We start from the raw sequence: 25,135 nt of genomic DNA, 5'->3' as shown, positions 1-25,135 counted from the left end.
ATACTGAATGCCAGGTCCAAGAAACAGACATTCAGATACATACTGAATGTCAGGTCTAAGAAACAGACATTCAGGTACATATTGAATGTCAGGTCCAAGAAACACACATTCAGATACATACTGAATGTCAGGTCCAAGAAACACACATTCAGATACATACTGAATGTCAGGTCCAAGAGACATGACATCATTTAACTTTAAATGCGATGCGTCATATCTCAAAATTAGATGTAAGGTTCACTTGTCGTGAAATATACATACATGTAAATACACTGTAAACTGCATTGTTTAAGAAACATTACGTATCTTAATGTTTAAAAAGATGTCTTATTCAACGCAACATGCGCATGCATACTACATGAAGATTAATCAATGCACTATATTCTTACGTAAAACATCCAGGTAGCCAGTGACGCTGATCATTGGTTCAGTGTTTATTTGGCACATGTAGAGGCCTTTATCTTCTTCCACCACGTTCTTGATGTGGAGGAACCACTGGCGAAAACTGTTGTTTGTTACTCGTATACGCTTGTCGTGTGGAATGACTTTGGTGTCAATCGTGAGCAGCGTCTGTGTGTCATACTTAATCCAAGCTACCTGTAACAAATCAGTGGAATACTAATTAGAAATGGCTTGACAACTCGTTCCAATTTGCTTTCGTACTGACGATACATAGATAACTCTTACGTAACTATTCCATGACGCTTATGTTTACAATCATGCTTTACTCCTACAACGTGCTCAGTATTGACAAATGTTTGAAGCTGATTAAATGCATAAACTAGTACAGAAATGTTGAAACTATAGAATGCGATACTGTTAATTAACAGACCATCCTAATGGCAGCACTGTGTTTAAAATAAGGGGACAAATGCGCGAAACCTAAACGGATTTGCCTAGTAATATATTCATAATGAACGAAGCTATAATTAACTAATAAAGATGTTCCACGTTTTCCTCCTCCAAACAGCTTCGGTATCTTATTTTACGAATTCGTAGAAAGTGGCGACATGACGTTTTTAACGCGTGGTTATCTGAAGTTCAGTGACGTTACATTGGAGTTGTTACAATAAACCAGAATGTTTGTTACATACGCCACCTCGTGTAATTTTCATATTGTTGAATATATTTCTATTAAACAACAGCAACAAAAAATATATTATAGGCCAGAAAATTATATGTAATAATAACTGGGAAACTGTTTGATTCTACGTTTATTGTTCTCTTCTCTGTAAATATACAAGCAGTCCAAGGATTTCTCATCAACGAACTTCCTATTTAGTGGACCTGGCATGGCTAGATGGTGGTTAACGAATTTGACTTGTAATCTAAAGGTTGCGGGTTCCAATCCTCATTCCACCAAACATCTTTGCCGGGGGAGGCGTTATAATATAACGGCCAATCCCACACTATTCATTGGTAAAACAATAACTCAAGAGTTGGCGGTGGTGGTGTTAACTAGCTGCTTTCCCTCTAGTCTTACACTGCTAAATTAGGGACGGATAGCGCAGATAATCCTCGTGTAACTTTGCGCGAAATTAAACAGAAACCATGCCGAAAACCTTGCAGATTCATGTACAGGATTCGCCGTGATTTAAACCCTTTCGGTGTACTGCCCTTTAACAAGATCAAAGAGTTGGAAATGTAAACCTACATGTTCCCCGCGATAACACTTTCATAAACTACCGTATTTTATACGGTGATAGCATTAAGAGGGTTAAGTTACATACGGGTTCTGCTATTTTATATTCATATCCGTTTTATTAACGCCTTCCGTGTCAGGTTTTATTTTAGAAATGTGCCCAGATGAACTGAAAACGCCATCGCAAAAATTAATCTCAAAGATTTGTTTCGTCTCTGGTTTTTTGGCAATATGTTCCTTTTTAAAAAACAAACAAAACACAAGGGTTGACCCTTTCAACAGGGTGAATTGGAAACAAATTATTTTAAAATATAGTTAAGCAAATAAACATGTTTTTGTTTGGATGAAATAAGTTCTAAGCTACTATTTTGATTTTTATAGCTAAGTCAGGTTTTATGCTGTTGTGGGTTTATTACAGAGTAGGTTGTGTGCTTTTTGTTTTTGTTTTTTTTAAGTAAAAGCTTTAAGCAAATGTACTGACACAAACTGCACTTTACAATAACTATTTTCTGAACTTCAAAATATTTTCTCCATTGTCTGTTGTGCTCAGTCCAGTGGCGACGATCACCCACTATTACCAAACATCACACACTACATTGTAACAAACTTCTGTAAAAGTAACCAAGGCCAGTCTAAGATCATATATCTTGGAATGCTTTCCATATACTTTTGATTATATGTGGACGACAGTTTCCAATACCATGTTTAAATACACAAAATACAAAAGTCCGTTGGAACTGCAAGGTGGAACTTGATAGGTTAAATTTCTATATCCGCAGTTTCTTCAGCTATTCGTTGATATTAATGTTTGTCTGAAAACTTGTGAAAGTTAAACCTCACGTTATCCTATATCATGTTATTAGCGGTAAAACTTGTGAAAGTTAAACCTCACGTTATCCTATATCATGTTATTAGCGGTAAAAACTTGTGAAAGTTAAACCTCACGTTATCCTATATCATGTTATTAGCGGTGGTAGGAGTCATGATTAGGTCATGGTTCAATGCAATTGGATTTTGGTGTTTTAAAAGATAAACTACAAACATGTATTACCTTATAAAATTAGTTGGAGACACCTATTACCAAACAAGGTGCACTGTAAACACGTGTTATCTACCTATCTCGGCTTTTCTCAGCTGTAAACATTTATTACATTACAAGAAAAGTAGCAGATTTCTATCACCTAACAAGGTACGTTTTAAATGCGTGTTATTTTCCAAGATAAGCTGTGAATATTTATTACCTCACAAGTTAAACTGTGGACACCTATTTCCTAACAAAGTACGTTGTAAACACTTGTTGTCTTCTAAAAAAAGCCGAAAAACAAATATTATCTTACAGGAAAAGCTAATTTGTCATGTTTCAACATTAATTGTTAAAGTTTGCTTGTCATGACACATGCATGCACACAAATAGATATTAATTATAATTCCTCGTATTTCATTGGTGACACGCCTCATTTCTAAAAAAGTAACAAAAACGTATTTGTAAAGATACAGAAAAATTTAAAGCAAAAATATCACACTGAAAGGTAAACCGTACACAAGTTATACTTTAACGGTAAATGTCGTATGAGGTTTAGAATATAAATTTTAATGAAAAAATATCCTACAAAATAACCAGCAAATTTACAGATTAATATGTTACAACATTAGAGATAAATTATGATTCTTGAATAGCATTATTTCTCTGAATGTCTAGTATTTGTTTAAACAGTAACCATCTTGCGAAAAAATGGCAGTTTTTGTAAGAGAAACGTAATTAGTGTCGCGAATTAGACCATGAGGTATCAGAAATTTCCATATTTCTGTTGAAGGATATATTACAATTCATTACATTCACATGTCAGATTTAATATTAGTTTTTGTAATCGAAATCCTCGAGATAATGTTGGCACAGTACAGTGTTATTTGCGTGTGCAATACGATTCTATGTTAATAATAAAGGATTAAACAAATACAATGATCCGCTAGGGCGAGGCAAGTAATTTATTCAAGGAGGAGAGAAACATGGTACAATCAACACTTGGAAATAACTATCGTGTCATTAAGATGCATTTTTCTTTCATCTGAGAAACCTGCTACAAAATATATATATTTTTTTATTTAATCTCATGCATTAAACTCTACGTTCACTCAGGGTATACACTGCATGAAGCGGGTAATCAGTAGCAACATTGATGTCGTCATTTGAATGTATTAATTCGATCAAAGGGCAAATTCACAGCTGGAAGTGAAAGCATAAGATAAAGGACTTCCGCAAAGTGTTGTAGAAAATACACAAAACTGGTTAATCGCATAACTCACTCTCTTTTTTCTTATCTATCTATTCCTCTGTCTGTCTATCTGTCTCCAACGCTTTCGTTTTAATGTTCAAACATATTTTCTGTAAAATTCTGCCTTTGCAAGTGTAAAGCACGATACGCTAAAAGATGAGATAACTGAGACACTGACCCGCGTCTACAATCTGCTTGTAATAAACAGATTCTAGTTTAAAACAGTACCTATGCTTTTGTTTGTTTTTGAATTTCGCGCAAAGCTACTCGAGGGCTATCTGCGCTAGCCGTCCCTAATTTTGCAGTGTAAGACTAGAGGAAAGGCAGCTAGTCATCACCACCCACCGCCAACTCTTGGACTACTCTTTTACTAACGAACGGTGGGACTGACCGTCACATTATAACGCCCCCACGGCTGAAAGGACGAGCATGTTTGGCGCGATGGGGATGCGAACCCGCGACCCTCAGATTACGAGTCGCACGCCTGAACCCACCTGGCCATGGCGGGCGACCAATCCTTTTATTCACAGATATGAAAAACAAGATGATTGTTAAGTAAGTATAATCTATGACCGTTATCTGTTAGAACATTTTTGTCAGTAATATAAAAAGTACGTTCTTCATCGTTATATGTAATTACTAATATTATTTATTGAAAGAAAAACCGCCACATGTTCCTCTAAGAAAATAAATCATTTTTTAAAAAAAGTTAATTGTTTCATTTCATATTAATAGCTAGAAACAAAAAGTGAAACTTTCACAACAACCAAGTTAGCTATTGGATGGATAAACCACGAACTGATGTCTTTCAAAGAAAAAAAATCAAATATTATGTGCTTGTTAATTCGATCTTTCAAAACGGTTTGTCTTGTTTGAATATTGTTTAAAAAAGTGGTTTCATAGTGGACTATATTTGGTAATTAAACATGCAACGATAATATATTGCGTAAACGAAAGAAAGGAAACCGATTTTTTAAAACCACTTTACATGGTTTGCACATCTATATCAATCTCACATCCAACTGTTGGATTCCTTTTCATATTTATCTTGGCAGAAGTTTCAACGTATGTTGTGCAGAATCACACACGTAAGCGTACAGTTATTATTTAAGACAAGTGACATTAAAACGTTTACCTTATAGCTGCCCAAGTGATCCACTTTACATTCCAGTTTTGCCTCTCTTCCCACAGCGACAGTAACGTTCGGAATTGCTCGAACAAATTCTGGTTGGACTCCTGAACCTATTGAAGGATTAATATGTATATTGATTTGTTCTTTTATTACTACAGCGAGGTAAGTTAAAGTCATGTGCAAGTTCTAATAAAACATGTGGAAAGAAAGCCATTGAGGTCATCAATGAATGACGTATTTACAGGAAAACCCACAAACATGTGATTCGCTCTCGGTCTCTTGAGCGATAAGTGTAGGGCTATCCTTAAGCAGAGGAGAAACTGGTACAGCGAAACAAGTGAAACAGGTAAATAGGGGTGACAAGTGAAACAGGTAAATACTGCAGATTAGAAAGGAGAAAAACTATGACTTAAAGACTGTTTTACAACTTATTGAATGGAAATCGATAGAAAAATACTTAATGATAAACAATGCAAGTTGTTGTCTGACACTTTCAATTCCGGATCATCTAATAATCCTATCTGAATTCGACCAAGAAAACTTGTAGGAACCGACAAGCTATCTTGAGACATCATGTCAGTAATGAACTGAAAATCTTTAGAGACTTGAGATCCTATGGAAAAAAACTTCACACGTCCGTTACTTTAAAATAGCATTAGGGTACTATACACGGTTGTAAACAGTTGCTTTTGTTTTACTGTTCCTTTTTGTAGTCTTATTTGACAGATTTCCGTTAGTTATGTCATATTGAGTTCCGACTGAAAAATCTATAGACAGTTTGTGATGATGATAAACCCACTTGAAGTAGGAACGTGTTCTCCAAACGGTTGGTATGGGTATTAAAACGTTAATTAAAATAAAGTACGAAACAACGTTTTGACCTTCTTAGGTCATCTTCAAAAGAATTTACAACTGTTAACCTGAAGAGGACCTAAGAAGGTCAAAACGTTGTTTCGTACTTTATTTTAATTAACGTTTTAATACCCATACCAGCCGTCTTTAGAATACACTGTGTAGACGGTTTCTACTTCGGGTTTTCGAATGAGTACATTTTGGCTTCATGTTTCTCAAACTTTCTATGAAAGTTAAAGGAAAATAATAGGATAAATGTACTGGCACTTTTTTTTATTTGAGATTATGACCAGTAATACAAACAAATTATAAATGTTCTTCTTATGACCAGTAATACAAACAAATTATAAATGTTCTTCTTATGACCAGTAATACAAACACATTATAAATGTTCTTCTTATGACCAGTAATACAAACAAATTATAAATGTTCTTCTTATGACCAGTAATACAAACACATTATAAATGTTCTTCTTATGACCAGTAATGCAAACACATTAAAAATGTTCTTCTTATGACCAGTAATACAAACAAATTATAAATGTTCTTCTTATGACCAGTAATACAAACACATTATAAATGTTCTTTTTATGACCAGTAATACAAACAAATTATAAACGTTCTTCTTATGACCAGTAATACAAACAAATTATAAAATGTTCTTCTTATAACCAGTAATACAAACACATTATAAATGTTCTTCTTATGACCAGTAATACAAACACATTATAAATGTTCTTCTTATGACCAGTAATACAAACAAATTATAAAATGTTCTTCTTATGACCAGTAATACAAACACATTATAAATGTTCTTCTTATGACCAGTAATACAAACAAATTATAAACGTTCTTCTTACGACCAGTAATACAAACAAATTATAAAATGTTCTTCTTATGACCAGTAATACAAACACATTATAAATGTTCTTCTTATGACCAGTAATACAAACACATTATAAATGTTCTTCTTATGACCAGTAATACAAACACATTATAAATGTTCTTCTTATGACCAGTAATACAAACACATTATAAACGTTCTTCTTACGACCAGTAATACAAACACATTATAAACGTTCTTCTTACGACCAGTAATACAAACAAATTATAAATGTTCTTCCCGACATATAACTAGTAAAACAAAAAACACCGTCGTTGCCCAGACCATAACTGCTACTAACAGAGAACTTGGAGAAGAAAACTTAAACACAAATAGAGAAAATGTAATTATTTACAGCAGTATTTCTGTTTTACTTTTATGTCATGGAGTTTATTTCTGCCCAGGGCACTATTTACATTTTTGTATCTCAAATTAACCCGAAGATGACCTAAGAAGGTCGAAACGTTGTCCTGTACTTTAGTACCCAAACCAGCTGTCCAGAGATACATTTTAATTTCAAGTGGATTTCTCATTATCACGTATTTACAATTTTATTAGAGTCACTTCATGTATCTCGATGGAGAATATCTCTATGCTACTCAATCTTCTAGTCACAGAGTATGATACTTAATTATTCAAATAGTTTTGAGTTTACATGAGTATCTTAATATTTAACAGAGAATAATATTATGGATAGGCTCTTAATATGCTTAGTTTTTGAACAGTTAAGATAATATAAAAGGAAATCAAAAACAGTTACTAATTGAACGAGGTGACTGGTTGGTTTGAATACATTAGCAGACAGAAGAAAATGAATTTTTAGTTAAACTTTAACTTTTAACTCACTCCATATTCACTTCTACCCAGATATAAATTGCTATCAACCGCCTTGGGGAAAATAGGATGATAAAAAAATCCTCTGAGGAAACGCAAGGCCTTACTCTTATTACACTTGGAAACCTCAAATATAACACTTTAAGTAATAGATGAAAACAAAGCTAATTTATCTATTTCGTGTATAAATCAATAAAACTCACTGGAAACATAAGCTTTGGAAAATTCTTCATTTGCGATAGTGTTAAGAAAGTTATCGTGGATTATTTTCTGCTGTCAGAATTTTAGCTCACCAAAACTAAAAGAAGACGGATTATTAAACAGTAACGTATACCTATTCTGAAAGACCACTGAGCTACATACATTTTAATGGTACTTAGGACTAACATTCGCTATATTTATTATGGCCAGTATGTTTCATTAGTTTGTCTTAGAGCAAAGCCACAGTGAGTTATTTGTAGTGTTCACTGCGAGGAATCGAATCTTCGATTTTTGCCTTGTCAGTTCGTAAACTTACCATTATTCCACTTTAACATATCACTCTGTGCCTGTATATTTTAAAATGTGACGCAAATTTAGTCTTGGTTAGTTTGTTTAAGTGAAAAACTGATGAATAAACCATCTGCACTGTGCCTACCACAAGGATTGAACCTAGATTTGTAGCCCTATAAACCAACAAACTTATCAATTAGCCACGAGAGGGCACCTCTTTAAACTTCGGTTAGATAGTAACAGGATAGTGTAGCCACTGGAAAGCAACAATTTGAACTTAGATTAGATATTAATAAGATAGTATAACCACTGGAAAGCAACTCTTTAAACTTCGGTTAGATAGTAACAGGATATTGTAGCCACCGGAGAGGAACAATTTAAACTTAGATTAGATAGTAACAGGACAGTGTAGCCACTGGAAAGCAACAATTTAAACTTAGATTAGATAGTAACAGAACAGTGTATCCACTGGAAAGCACCTCTTTAAACTTCGATTAGATAGTAACAGGACAGTGTAGCCACCGGAGAGCAACAATTTGAACTTAGATTAGATAGTAACAGGACAGTGTAGCCACTGGAAAGCAACAATTTAAACTTAGATTAGATAGTAACAGAACAGTGTATCCACTGGAAAGCACCTCTTTAAACTTCGATTAGATAGTAACAGGACAGTGTAGCCACCGGAGAGCAACAATTTGAACTTAGATTAGATATTAACAGGACAGTGTAGCCACTGGAAAGCACCTCTTTAAACTTCGGTTAGATAGTAATAGGATAGTGTAGCCACTGGAAAGCAACAATTTGAACTTAGATTAGATATTAACAGGACAGTATAGCCACTGGAAAGAAACAATTTGAACTTAATCTAAGTTCAATCTAATCTAGATAGTAACAGGACAGTGTAGCCACTGGAAAGCAACAATTTAAACTTAGATTATATATTAATAAGATAGTATAGCCACTGGAAAGCAACTCTTAAAACATCAGTTAGATAGTAACAGGATAGTATAGCCACTGGAAAGCACCTCTTTAAACTTCGGTTAGATAGTAACAGGATATTGTAGCCACCGGAGAGGAACAATTTAAACTTAGATTAGATAGTAACAGGACAGTGTAGCCACTGGAAAGCAACAATTTAAACTTAGATTAGATAGTAACAGAACAGTGTATCCACTGGAAAGCACCTCTTTAAACTTCGATTAGATAGTAACAGGACAGTGTAGCCACCGGAGAGCAACAATTTGAACTTAGATTAGATATTAACAGGACAGTGTAGCCACTGGAAAGCACCTCTTTAAACTTCGGTTAGATAGTAATAGGATAGTGTAGCCACTGGAAAGCAACAATTTGAACTTAGATTAGATATTAACAGGACAGTATAGCCACTGGAAAGAAACAATTTGAACTTAATCTAAGTTCAATCTAATCTAGATAGTAACAGGACAGTGTAGCCACTGGAAAGCAACAATTTAAACTTAGATTATATATTAATAAGATAGTATAGCCACTGGAAAGCAACTCTTAAAACATCAGTTAGATAGTAACAGGATAGTATAGCCACTGGAAAGCACCTCTTTAAACTTCGGTTAGATAGTAACAGGATATTGTAGCCACTGGAGAGGAACAATTTAAACTTAGATTAGATAGTAACAGGAGAGTGTAGACACTGGAAAGCATCTCTTTAATCTTCGGTTAGATAGTAACAGGATAGTGTAGCCACCGGAGAGCAACAATTGAAACTTTGATTAGATATTAATAAGATAGTATAGCCACTGGAAAGCACCTCTTAAAACATCAGTTAGATAGTAACAGGATAGTATAGCCACTGGAAAGCACCCCTTTAAACTTCGGTTAGATAGTAACAGGATAGTGTAGCCACTGGAAAGCACCCCTTTAAACTTCGGTTAGATAGTAACAGGACAGTGTAGCCACTGGAAGGCACCTCTTTAATCTTCTGTTAGACAGTAATTGGAATAGTGTGTCCAGAAATATATTTGAAACTACTTGATTTATTATAAATTTTGCCTTTTAATTAAAAAAAAAAAAAACAATAACAGTTTGTGTAAGAAAACGAGACGTATATACGGAGTGATTTTCATATAGATTAATTTTGTAAAGTAGCCTGTATTACGAATACAGAGAACATATCTCTAATATCGGGTTTCCCCAACTGACGAAACAATGAATTATGACCTTCATAAGAATAGTTTATTAAATCAGCCGTATTTATTACTGTATTAAGTTCTCATTCCGGCCCTTGGTTTTATTAGGTCTTTTATTTTTAGTGTTAAGCGTGCAGACTTAAAAAAACATTAGCTGCGCGAATTTGACGAACGTATTTGAGGTCGGATTTCGTTATTTAAACATCTGACACATCACGTTTGTGATAAAAGTATGTATATAGTTGCTACATTTCAATTTACATCTTAAAAACAAATTTAAGAAAAATCAAATGTCGTTTTCATGAAAATGTGCAGGACCGAATGCACTTAGATATTATGAATATACAAATAACTTACAACTTGAGCAAGTGGTATTGCTAAAATTCTGGAGTTTCTTTAGAGTAATTGTTCTGCATAGTGCCGTTAAGGAACTCAGAAGTCGATATCTAATTTTTGACAGCGTATTTTAGGGAGAATCCAGGCGTAGCTGTCCTACTTTATTACCAAGGTACCACAAATTACCTCAACTTAAAAGTTACCATTAGAGACCCATCAACTGATCTATACAAACAAGCCGTGCCATCGTTTTAACATTTTCTTGTACCAGTGTTTAAACGTGGCAATGCCGATTCCACTTAAACATGCTTTCTCAAACGATTACCTCAAATTAACATTTGAGGTAACTTACCTTACTCACTGTGTTTTTAGCATTCTAGGTATTGAATATTATGACTATAGGATGTGTATTGAAAGCTCGATTTTTCCGCTACTTAAAGCTTTTTAAGTAAACACACGAGACACAAACGAGATGTGACGTTCCCGAAGTCCAATAGGCTTATCTTCTTAGATGATAACCGTACTTATGGAAAACCTTGTCAAAATATATCTTTCGTTCTATAATTCTAGCAGCTGTTCTGTCGACTCAGCTGCACACTGAAGCCGTTTCGGTGTCTTATCTTGTCACAAGTACGGCACATATTGGAACGTAGATTTCTGCATATTCGTTTCCCACTGTCTTTGTCTTTTTCTCCACTTATTTGTCTGGCAGCTGGAAGATACAGAGACCAGATATTCGATTTTCCGACTCTGCTTTCGGCCCTCCTTTTTTTTTTTTTTAATCTTTTCCCGGTTTCTCACAACGTTGACGGCTATAAAACATTTAGGGGCTGTCTATTGATTTAAAATGTGTTATCGAAATACTTTATTTTCTATCTTATCAACGTCGATGTAGTTTTGTTAAAAGAGTACAGCGCGAAATATTGTTTGGAAGTGAGTTTAAAACTAGAAGTTTTTGTTTATTGTATAACCCCTTTGATGTGGAACATCTAATTCGCACATTATTTCTATTATTGTACAACTCATAACTTACAGAATTAATAACAATAATAAAGGTCATAAAAACTTACAAACACGGATTTCTTAAAATTGATTGAAATAAACAAATAACAAAGAAAACAGATGCAAAAAATGTTTATAGAGGATATTTGTTTTTTGAATTTCGCGCAAAGCTACTCGAGGGCTATCTGTGCTAGCCGTCCCTAATTTAGCAGTGTAAGACTAGAGGGAAGGCAGCTAGTCATCACCACCCACCGCCAACTCTTGGGCTACTCTTTTACCAACGAATAGTGGGATTGACCGTCACATTATAAAGTCCCTACAGCTGAAAGGGCGAGCATGTTTAGCGCGACGGGGATGCGAACATGCGACCCTCGGATTACGAGTCGCACGCCTTAACACGCTTGGCCATGCTGGGCCGTTTATAGCGGAAAGGAAACGATTTACGTCATAATAATATCACAAGTGATGAGTCATCGGTTGATAGTTAGACGCTTTTCCACGACTGTTTGCTTTTAACTGGAGACTAGAAGTCTGAGTTTTGACTTTTGACGTTTACACGGTTTTAGTAAAAATACAATAATGGTTTTTAATTTCAAATTCGTAAAGTTTGTTTGAGGAATAAATAAAAATAAAACTGTCACTAGCGGCACCACTATTTGTCTGTTAAAATACTAAAACCCGGGTTTCGATACCTGTGGTGGGTAGAGTACAGACTGCACAAATCAAAACAAACAAAATCAAAGTAAAATGATTAACTAAATGTTTCTTGAAAACAATGAGCAACTGCAGATAATTTTCACAACAGAACTGAATGCTGAAAGTTTGAAAACATAGTTTTACAGTTAAACGTTACGATTACTAGGAATTTCAAATGCAATTGTTAACGTTATCATCGTAATATATTAAACTAAACATTCAACCAGAACATCCAGAAAAGAATATTTCTTTTGCAGTACCACCACCATACAACACATGGTTGATGCAGGATAATTTCACAGTAATTCACCCAAACAGCTCATTCCTTTACCAGTATTGGAGACTCGACATGGCCAGGTCTTTTAGCCACTCGACTCGTAATCTGAGGATCGCGAGTTGGAATCCCCGTTACACCAAATATATTCGTCCTTTCACCCGTGAGGGCGTTATAATATCATAGTCAATCCCACTATTCGTCGGTGAAATAGTAGCCCAATAGTTGGCGGTGGGTGGTGATGACTAGCTGCCTTCCCTCTAATCTTACAATGCAAAATTAGGGACGGTTAGCGCAGATAGCCGTCGTGTAGCTTTGCGCGAATTTCAAAAACAAACAAACAAAACCATACACATTGTAGTTGTTATTGAATTTTGTTAAAACAATTTATCCAAATGAATATTTTAAAATGTTTAACCTTTTTAAAAAGATATTTTTACTGTGAATTTTACGATTTAAATTATTTCGTAAGCAACTACTGTCTTCTTTTCTAACAGTTTGGTATACATCCCCTTGAGTCCTTTGCAACATTATGTCAAATGTACCAGTCACTAAAATTTAAAACAAAACTATGTTCCTTTTATAGTAGCGCTAGATAAAACTATAGCGTTACTGGTGAAAAAACTAACGTCTTACATTACCTATTCTGATAAGGTTACCAAATAACTCATATATAGAACACACGTACCAAAAAATGTTGAAATCATTAATGAAATTACATGAGCTTTCGCTCAAGAACACCGTATACTATAAAGAAATTGAGTTCGTTATAGTAAAACTAACTCAGGGCGTCGTTACAGTCGGTATCGTCGCGAACTGTCATGATCTTTCTGGCAATTGCGCCTCTTAGCAACAGAACTGTAGCGTAGAATCTACAGCAAAAGTCCTCTTCATGGTCACATTTCGCCACTCTCTGCTTTCAATGATACGGACATTCCAACAATTTAATTACATATAAATTCATAGACGACTTGAACGGTATATTTTTCGTATAGAATAACAAGAATACCCAGACGGTTGAACTGATGTGTTGTGGACCGCATTTTTAAGACGAAAATGATTCTTGCTCATGTTGTACGTGGACGTTGGTTGAGTTACTCGCTGTTGCAGGTTCATATCCGTGTGGTTCTAATGTCTCAAGATGATCCACATGCCTTTGTTTTCCAATGTCATAAATATAAAGAGATATTTTCATCTTGGAAACACTAAATCTAAAACCTGAACGTATCCTTATGACCTGAGGTTATGAATATTAAGTAGAAAAGGGCTATTACATGTGTTTTCCGAATATGATAAATTTTATGTTGCACACCTACATGAAACCAAACAATGTCAAAATGTGGTCCTGATACTTTACGTTTCATCTCGACTTTATATTGGCTGTGGGTATCGATGTCTTGGTAATTTACACATTCAAAATTGCTTTAATATAAACACAGTGAATAATCTGTGTATGTATGTATTACGTATTTAAATACATGCAGATATATTTGGCTTCAAAGTCATAAGGTAAACACAAAATTAAAAAACATTCAGGCCCGGCATGGCCAGGTGGGTTAAGGCGTTCGACTCGTAATCCTATGGTCGCGGGTTCGAATCCCAGTCGCACCAAACATGCTCGCCCTTTCAGCCGTGGGGACGTTATAAGTGACGATCAATCGCAATATTCGCTGGTAAAAGAATAGCCCAAAAGTTGGCGGTGGGTGATAATGACTTCCCTCTCGTCTTACATTGTAAATTAGGGACGGCTAGCGCAGATAGCTCTCGTGTAGTTTTGCGCGAAAGTAAAGAATAAACAAACAAAAACATTTTGATCAAATTAGGAAAAATATCTATCTATCTTAGAGAACTAAAGATACTAGAAATAAAACTGAAACTACCGTCGACTAAAGATTAAATTTTCCGATAAAAGTCAAAACGTTTAAATTTGAGACAAACAGGTATGTTAAAGATTGGTAGTGTTGTACGATACTTGGTTAGTTAAGTTACAAACCAGAGTTTTTGACTCTATTGTTAGTCATTATAGAATGCGCCCCTATAGGTTGTCGGTAGATTTATGGGCTTACAATGTTAGAGATTAGATTTACTGCTTTGGTTATAGCTCTGATGTTTGCGTTGAATACAAACTAATTGAAGAAAATAAACTCAACTCTATGGCACTTCGAGATAACTAGTCTTTGACCAATAGGATTTGGTCATAGCTCTGATGTTTAACTTTGCGTTGAAAACAAACTAATTGAAGAAAATAAACTCAACTCTATGGCACTTCGAGATAACTAGTCTTTGACCAATAGGGTTTGTAACAACATACTTTCTTTCAGTTGCTGTAATTATCATATTTAAATATGTGAATAGTTAAGATCCGTATGGTGTAACACAATTATCCCCAAACTCCTCAACAATGAAGGACCGGTCATTGTAAATCCATTGTAACGTGTTTGAATAATTACGTGCATGGTGCTGTAGCCCCAATATTTGTAAACGTGAAATAAACATTAGGATGCTGTAAATTGTATACTCCTGATGTACGACTTGTTAGGAGTCTGGTACTGTAGCTCCTAAATAGCCATGTGAACGACGACAGTTAGAAACACATTATGGTAAACTCCAGTATTCTTAAACCCGACCAGTTAACAGTTCGATGTTGTAACTCTAATGCCCCTAAATGACCAGTTACAAGTCAGAAATAATGTGTCATGGTCCTAAATTATTGTTTATCTGGGATCTCGACGTCTGTTAATCGCATATAATTCTTGTTACCCAATAAGCACGTTTATTAATAATATTCTATTAAAAAAAAGACATCAAAACAGTCAAGTATCTTTGCAAAGCGTAATATTTTAACAAAACAGAAGCTCTCATTTTGGAACAATACATTTTCTCTTAATAGGATACATAACTATTCATTAAATTTTATGATGTGTCGCCACTGTTTACATTATAAATTATATGGAGTTTGATTAAACTGATTAATTAAAATATTAAGTTCGAATGTTCACTTTACGTTGTTTTAATGTTTAACTCAAGCCTAAGATATTCCGCTTTTTCTTGACATAAGTTCATCTTTTACCTTTATACAGCTGTCTAAAATAGGCTTTAGGGAAAATTGCTCGAATGTAAAAGCTTTTATCGAGAACGCTCTCGCTAAGTTTAGGATAAACACGTTTTACCTGGAATAAAACAAGTCGAACTCACAGACCTCAATGCCCGGCATGGCTAAGCGTGTTAAGGCGTGCGACTCGTAATCTGAGGGTCGCGGGTTCGCATCCCGGTCGCGCCAAATATGCTCGCCCTTTCAGCCGTGGGGCGTTATGATATTACGGTCAATCCCACTATTCGTTGGTAAAAGTATAGCCCAAGAATTGGCGGTGGGTGGTGATGACTAGCTGCCTTCCCTCTGGTCTTACACTACTAAATTAGGGACGGCTTGCGCAGATAGCCCTCCAGTAGCTTTAGCTTTGTATGAAATTCAAAAACAAACAACAACACAGACCTCAAAAGCATAAATAAAGAGCAGTCATCTGGTGTCTCGCAAACATGTAAGTAATGTGAAAATTTCAAGTGGCCTCACAATTAAATTCGTATTATTTACGTTTCCAGAATAAAAATATTTATTTTCCTCACTTAGACGTAACTATTCAATGTTCTATTTCATTTGTTTTCTTTGAATATGTTCACGAAAACAAACCAATTAAAGAAAATAAACTCAACTCTATGATACTTCGAGATTGCTAGTCTTTGACCAATAGAGTTTGTGACTTCATCTTAGAAAAAACAAAAAAACACGCACGCGCAATTTGCTAATACTTTACCACAATAAGCATCACGTATCACAAAGAGAAACAAAAAAAAACCTATAATACTGATTGTAAATATTTTTGAATAAATAGTGCATAATCTGTCTATAGCATTCGATAAAAAGTTACTTTAGTTACTTTGGTTTGTTTTTAGCTTCTATCGTTTACTTAAATTTGTTTGTTGTGCTAGGGATCCTTTCCTATACTTCAAATGTTTCTTTTTATGTCAGTTACTACGCGGGAAAGTCCTCGGTGGATCGACAGCCGCGAGACAAAATACAACAGCATGTTCTGTATAAAACACCAGTCTTGAATACCGAAAAAACTTCTGCTAGAGTTTGTCAGTGTCTGTCGTAACATATTAAATGGAATCACAAAGACCAACGTAAAAGATCTGAATGTTTCTTGCTGGGCTAGAGCCTCACTTGTGGAAGCTTTAACAAAGAATACTTTAAAGCGACTAGAACGAGGCAGGTTTCTTGGTATTGAATTCCTGCGTTGTTAAGATCTGTTCAGAAAGACATAGTTACCAAAACAGCAGTAATAAAGAGCTTCTTCAAGGTAATCGCGTTCCCTCCACGTGACGCCTGTGTTTGATCTGGACCTTTCTTCTAATAGTAATTATGGTTATTGAGTATTGTTTGATCTAAAGAACCCCAAGGATAGGTTTTGAATTGAGCATTGTTTGATCTAAAGGACCCCAAGGATAGGTTTTGAATCGTGTATTTTCATTTCACAAAAGACACGTTTCTTGAATTTTATAGAAAAAAAATGTCCCTTCTTAATTTATAATAGAAAATCAATTGAATGATATTGTAAAAAAGAAACGTTACAACAAGCTGTCAAACATCATATCGATATGCTGTTCTATTCACATAAGTTCACAACAGAGAGATTACGTTATGAGAAGTGTCTACACCTATATTAATGACTATGGTTACACGCAATTAGGAAAAGTTGAACGTTGAAATACAAATATATTTCAAAGAAAATAACATGACTTGCTAAAATCAAAAGCAGTAAGAGAGGTCTTAAAACAATTCTATCAACAAAATTACTTTCAGGAAATAAGGTATACAGTACATGAAACGCGTTTAGCGCTCCAAGTGCGAAGAAAGGGAAGTGTGTTACAAAGTCAATTCCATTGCATCTAGCCACCCGCTAGTACAGCAGTAAAATCAAGGGTTCGATTCCCCTCGGTGAGCTCAGCAGATAGCCCGATGTGGCTTTGCTATAAGAAAACACACTCCATTACATCTGTCATATTCAATACCGATTAATTGTCCATAAACACGAATAAGCACTTGCAACTACAAAAAAATATATGTTACCAATGCGTGAATCTAATAGATGTTTAAATGGATTGAATAAATTATATTTATGATGTATTTAACGTGAATTAACAACGAATTTCTTGCTTTTTTTTCACAGTAAGCGAATCTTACTCAAGCTTATATTAAACACCTGGAACATTTTTGTTTGCACATAAATTAGAGGGTTTGTTTGTTTTTAAATTTCGTGCAAAGGTACACGAGGGCTATCTGTGCTAGCCGTCCCTAATTTAGCAGTGTAAGGCTAAAGGGAAGACAGCTAGTCATCATCACCCACCGTCAACTCTTGAGCTACTTTTTAAACAACGAATAGTGGGATTGACCATCACATTATAACGCAACCATGGCTGAAATGGCGAGAATGTTTGGTGTGACAGGGATTCGAACTCGCGACCCTCGGATTGCGAATCGAGCGCCCTAACTACCTTACAATGCAGGCCCAACAAATTAGTGTGGTAAATAAAAAAGCGCATTAGTTTCAGTACTTTATATGCAAATTTTATGTTTAGCACAAGTCCCCACTAATCTTTTTACATGTGAAATATCTTTGTACCTTTATCATTTAAAGAAAGGTACACAAAATAATTGTGTTTTTTCACTTCAAAGTACTGAAAGGGTAAGGACAAAATGGCGGAAACGGTTTTGATCTGATTTATTTTGTTTTTTTTATTGACATTCAGTGCTTTTGTTGAACTTTAGTTTCATTCACTATTTCATATAGAACCTCTTATGTATATATATATATATATTCGTGGTAAATAAATTAAATGAATAAAATAATATTTTTTTTCAATTTCACTATGGAAATTACAGAGCATCTATTATTTAAATTGAAAATGTCGTTTATGCAAAATCGAGCTGTGTTGATATGTATTATATATACATACTGCGTTCATAAAACAATGTATTTAAGTTCTTTTTAGTAACATATTAATATGTTTAATCTATAAATACATTTCCTTAGAATTGGAATGAAAAACGACAGTGTTTGCGATAAATTATAATCAGATTACGATAAGTTCCAGACACGTGTCTCGTTTTTCAGTTCTGCATATTCGTGATTAATTTAGTCACTTAACATATTTATTAAGGCAAGGCTCTCGCTGCTTCGGAACTGAATAAATCGTGTTTAAAAGAGATATAAAAATTTTGTTTTTACGTTAATCAAGTAGTTTTTATCCTTCTGAATAGAAGATAAAAGCGTAATGACTTTTCACTTTTCAGAATTCCCATTAAAAAAACGAAAGAATATAAAAGTGTGATTGCCAATCGAAATATAGTATTCATAAGTATCACCGTGCAAGTATTGTTGAACGTCCTATTATAATAAGACAAAATGTCGAGACTTCGTTTTTGGAACTGGATGTATATTACATTGTTGAACAATGCGTTTACTGCAATAGTGCGCCGTACTTTTTACCCCATCTGGCGGGGTATTTATTAATTAATCTTAATAAAGTTTCCATTTTCTCATCAGGCCAAGCATAAGGTAATGAGATGTGATTTTCCAAGCGAATTAACGGTGGCGATAAAAGACTTTCTATTTTAGGGTCATTAAACAATTACGAAAGATACTCGTGTTCTGCACAAACAGCCCTCATTAATTTTCCATTCCATCGCGGAGGCAGATTAATACGGTGGACCACTGAGAAACCGCGGTAGAAACCATTTCAGTAACCTCACTGATGTACTGCAGTGAAATCCACACCTTTTACAGCCTCTCACAAATTAAATAAAAAGTTACTTAGAATACAACCCACGAGGAAGACAGTGATATCACTTTAATGACTCCCAGTAGACCAAATGATATTCGCGGGTTATTCACAGTCGTAGGAACCGAATCTTTTGAGAATGAGGAATAAAAGTAAACCATTACCTCAGATGCAATGAGATAGATAAATTACTTGTAGCTAGCAAAAGCCTTTATTGAAAGCTAAGAAAATCTGAATTTGGCGTAGGATATAAGTCTTCCTGTCTGATTCCAAATATACAACATAAAAGGTTACGTCGAGCTAGCTATTGAAGAAATTAACCCAGAGCTTGTTACGTTAAATTCTACAGAGCAATTTAACAAAATCATGAACAATCGAAACGAAATAAATTTTTCGTTTCAGCAGATCTCCAATTAAATTTACATATCTTATAATTATAAAACAATACGTTCTATCCATATATCAACATAATTTATAAATGAAAACATGTTTGAACCGTTACTTTTAATAAAGCTACGAAAGCAGATGCAATGGTCTACATTGCTCGCGTGTACGGCTGAAAATAAAAAACTGCGAATTGTTTTATTAACACGAAAAGGTAAAATAAATTCGAAATGTAAGTCGAACATAATATTACATTATTTCTGTAATTGTTGAACTAGTATCGACTTGTCTTTTTTTTCTAACGCAGCACTCTTCACTACGAACGTAGGTTTTCTTAATTTTAAAACATTCGCTACATTTTACTTATTCAGTATTACAATGTTCGATTAATATATATTCACACAATATTCTGTTTATTCCAGAGTATAATGTCATACTTTTACGTATGCATATTAATACGTTAACAGCATATTCTGTTTAATTTGTAAAAATAAAGTCTGATTAATAATGTATATTCACACAATATTCTGTTTATTCCAAACTATAATGTCTTACTTTTACGTATTCATATTAATACATGTTTACAGCATATTCTGTTTACTTTGTAAAAATAAAGTCTGATTAATTCTGTATATTCACACAATATTCTGTTTATTCCAAACCATAAATGTCTTACTTTTACGTATTCATATTAATACATGTTCACAGTATATTCTGTTTATTCCAAACTATAATGTCTTACTTTTACGTATTCATATTAATACATGTTTACAGTATATTCTGTTTATTCCAGAGTATAATGTCCTTTACATCATAAGATGATATTTTTACTCTTTCTAGAGGCACTTTATGCTTGTACATGAATGCCTGTCTTTGCGTAGAAATATCAATTTTAATTGTTATGCTGGAGTGTTTGCGTTTTATTTTCCTCATAATATCTGTATGGAGAAGTGTCCGTCTTTATAAATACTATTTGTTTGAGTAAGAGTGTGTTTTGTTTGTATGTAACGTGCGTCTAAGTTGTCACCCACAATGTTAAAACATTAATCAACATTTAAAATAACCTGCGTTGTCTTTCACAACGCTAAAACATTAACCAATAATCAAATTAGAATATTAACACCATTTAATTATTTTTATACATATCTGGTTGCAAGCAACTGGTTATAATCTCTACAGAAGTGACATATCTGTGCTCCTATTCACTCCTGTACAAAGAGAATATGTACTCCAGAAGTATTGGTACTGAACGGTTCCGATAATAAAAGATCTGGTACAACGTTCTGGGCACCTGCTTAACAAAGCATGAGCTTCCTACTTAACAAATCATTCGTGTCTTTACTGCTTTAAGTTTGCTTAGATATTTCGATTTTTACCCAAAACTTTCCTTGAGGCTTTCCACTCAGGCACGTGAATTGGACTGTTACTTAGAATATAATTGTTCCAATAATTTCTTGACTGCTCGACAAAGGCTTCTGTTAGAACGTGGTCTATATTTTCCACTTGCAGGAAAGTATTATGCTCCTAACTATTTATGTTTTGTTATTTTCAAATTAATAATACAAGAAAATAAACGTATAATGAGATAAGCCCATACTCTCATGTTTAATTGTTTGGAAGTGAAGTCGTTTCTGCGCTCATGAGTCCAGATTGCACATGGACGAATACCTCTTACAGAATGAGTAATAAACACTGCTTGCATTGGATTTTCATACTGCATTTTAAGATTTGGTTAGTGGGTAATCAAGCATTGTCGGAGTGAGACTAGGTAACCTCTAGAATTTTGGTTCGTATCATTTTGTTTCTCACGTGTAAAAACAGCTCGTATTATACGGTTTGATGCCACGTGTTTTTCTTCACATTTACGTAAACTGTAATTACTGAATCATTGCGTCATGGAACAATTCATTTTTTGTTTAGTATAATTAAGCAAGTTTCAACAGCAAAACTAATACAATATATTCACTAGAAAATATGACTTTTTTTCCAAAGGACATAAAATTTTCGTATATTTTTATGCAACGTATTTTGTACAATGTAATAAAAATAATCTTCGAATTCTTGAAATGAGATATGGTTAAACGTCACTTCAGTGTTTGTAATTAAGACAAGTGATAGTTTGATACAATCCTGATACAAACGATTTAATTACGTATATAATGGGCCCGGCATGGCCAAGCGTGTTAAGGGGTGCGACTCGTAATCTGAGGGTTCGCGCCAAACATGCTCGCCCTTTCAGCCGAGGGGGCGTTATAATGTGACGGTCAATCCCACTATTCGTTGGGAAAAGAGTAGCCCATGAGTTGCCGGTGGGTGGTGATGACTAGCTGCCTTCCCTCTAGTCTTACACTGCTAAATTAGGGACGGCTAGCACAGATTGCACTCGAGTAGCTTTGTGCGAAATTCAAAAACAACCAAACGTATATAATGTCTGTATAATTCAATTTTTTTTTACCTCCTCGAATAATTTAAAAGATCAGAAATATATCTATTATGACAAACAAACGCACATAAAATGAGAAAAAAAATATTGGACGTTGCATTGAATAATTCCAGTAAAAGAAGTCAAAAGTAAAAGTAATAATGTATGACTAGTTATTTATTCTGAAACTTTCGCTACTCGTTTCTTCTCTGAGTGATAGAATATCTAGATCATAAATATCTTATATAGGTTATGGACGACGAAGATACATAAACGTGACGAACTACATATTACCTAACTCTTATATACGTGACAAACAACTTATAACCTAGCTCTTATGTACGTGATGAACTACTTATAACCTAACTCTTATATACGTGACAAACAACTTATAACCTAGCTCTTATGTACGTGACAAATGACTTGTAATTTAACTATTATGTACGTGATGAACTACTTATAATTTCATTCTTATAAGCGCGTCGAACAGCTTATAGTTTATTTTTGTAAACGAACTAACTACTTACAACCTAACTATTATACATGTGACAAACAACTTATAACCTAACTCTTCGTTTCCCATTAGAACAGCGGTAAGTCTACTGATTTACAACGCTAAAATCAGGGACTTGATACCCCTCGATGGATACAGCAGATAGCCCGAAGTGGTCTTGCCATAAAAAACATATACGCACACACACACCGAACTCCTATACGCGTGACGAACAACTTATATCTCAACTGTTACATAAATGACAAGCTATTCATTGTGAAGAGCGTAGATAACATGTTATGCAGCTTTGTATTTAACAGTAACAAGTATCTAATTATTATAGATTTAATGTTCATATTTGACAAGAATTACTTATTAGAAGTTAACTACGATACTGAAGAATTTTGTATATGAGAGTTTAATTTATCTCCGGCATAACTTTCTTATATGAAACTAACTAAATTATAATAAATAAATGTTCATGTACAAGTCTGAATATTATTATAAGTGAATCTGTACACGAGACGAATTACTTACTACAGGGCCCCGGCATGGCCAGGTGGTTAATGCACTCGGCTCGTAATCCACGTCACACCAAACATGCTCGCTCATTCAGTCGTGGGGTCGTTATTATGTGACGGTCAATCCCACTATTCGTTGGTAAAAGAGAAGTCCAAGAGTTGGCGGTGGATGGTGATGGCTAGCTATTTTTCCTCTAGCCTTACACTGCTAAAGTAGGAACGGCTAGCGCAGACAACCCTCGTGTAGCTTTGCGCGAAATTCAAAAACCAAACCATACTTACTACGACGTAACATTCATGTACGAGACGAATTGCTTGCGACAACTTAACTTTTGTTGAGCAACTGAACTACTTACTGCAACTTCCGTACATGAGACGAAATGTGTACTACGACTTAATTTCTACACGTCAGAAGATTACTTATTACGACTTAACTTTCATATATGTAACGGAATTAAGTTATTGTATCTGAACTTACGTATATGACATGAGCTATTTATTGTAACTTCAATTTCATATTCGGATTACCTAACTCTTGAATCTGTGACAGACAACTTATAACCTAACTCTTGAATCTGTGACAAACAACTTATAACCTAACTCTTGAATCTGTGACAAACAACTTATACCCTAACTCTTGAATCTGTGACAAACTACTTATAATTTAATTGTTATTACGAATACTTAACACATTCCAATCGTTACACGTTTGATTAAACACTCACATCATGTGGTTTGCGCATGTTATGAACATTTACAGTTCTTAACTTTTAAATGTTAAGCATTTTTCATACACTGAGTTTTAATACGTGTAAAACAGGCAGTCAGTTACTCATATTTTAAATTTCAATCGTTACAATTTTGACTCGTGTAATTTAGCTTAACTTCCATATTCTTAATTATTTTTCATACCTTAATCTCTAACAGTTAGTATATGCCACATATTACAAATTGTATTTGATATATATCCATGGATTACTTACCTCGCGTTTACTTGAATTACTAAAGTCTAACGAATTTAGTTGAAAATGAAATCAATTAAAGCCACAAGTAACATTGTTTTGCTGAAAATACTACAGCATTTGTTTATCCTTTCAAAGCTGACGAGTTATCACACCCTAAGAATTACATTAAATTATGATTTTTGTTTGTTTGTTTGTTTGGAAATTTCGCACAAAGCTACTCGAGGGCTATCTGTGCTAGCCGTCCCTAATTTAGCAGTGTAAGACTAGAGGGAAGGCAGCTAGTCATCACCACCCACAGCCAACTCTTGGTCTACTCTTTACCAACGAATAGTGGGACTGACCGTCACATTATACACCCCCACGGCTGGGAGGGCGAGCATGTTTAGCGCGACGCGGGCGCGCACCCGCGACCCTCGGATTACGACATTAAATTATGAATCTTCAACAACAGTACTCGCGGTGAATACCTTCACACTTTCACTTTAAGAATCATGCCTTATATTTATAAGACCTCATTTCAAACCAGTGTCTGTTAATGATCTATTTCCATACGATCAGTTTCTATACGTATCACACAAATAGTCTACGACTTGTGAGGGTTCAAAAACATAAATTCGATTGATTGCTAATCACACCCTAGGCATTAACCTTGTTAAGATCAGTGATAAGACTACAGTCAATTCACAGCGTAAAAAAAGTAGATTAGTTGACACACCTTTTGGTACCGACTTTTCCTCATTCACCACGTGTAACGCGTTACGAAAACTTGACACATTTTGATTGTTACACGTTTAGCCAAACACTTACCTCACGTGGTTTGCGCGTTTAATAAACACTTACAATTCTCGCGTTTCACATGTGCAATGAAACGATTTTACAGCCTATATTTCACTTGTTGTATAATAACGTACGCCATCTTATGTTTCAGGTGTG

At 34.6% G+C, this 25,135-nt stretch overlaps 1 protein-coding gene across 3 annotated transcripts in view; it reads right to left on the bottom strand.

Moving 5' to 3' along the window:
* LOC143249858 (lachesin-like) overlaps positions 1-25,135 on the bottom strand; it is a 235,792-nt gene that overhangs the window by 30,031 nt on the left and 180,626 nt on the right. For 2 of the 3 annotated variants that reach the window (XM_076500417.1, XM_076500416.1), the window contains exons 2-3: positions 5,051-5,157; positions 390-597 (exon numbers count right to left, since the gene is read on the bottom strand). In XM_076500417.1, coding sequence (XP_076356532.1) covers positions 390-597; positions 5,051-5,157 — 315 coding nt within the window. Of the gene's footprint in view, positions 1-389; positions 598-5,050; positions 5,158-23,253; positions 23,395-25,135 lie in introns of those variants that run through there. The other variant, XM_076500419.1, reaches the window with a different exon arrangement.

The sequence above is a fragment of the Tachypleus tridentatus genome, chromosome 4 (assembly GCF_004210375.1).
Source record: "Tachypleus tridentatus isolate NWPU-2018 chromosome 4, ASM421037v1, whole genome shotgun sequence".
Classification (NCBI taxonomy): domain Eukaryota; kingdom Metazoa; phylum Arthropoda; class Merostomata; order Xiphosura; family Limulidae; genus Tachypleus; species Tachypleus tridentatus.
The sequence above is the reverse complement of the archived record's forward strand: the minus strand, read 5'-3'. Positions and strand labels throughout refer to the sequence as shown.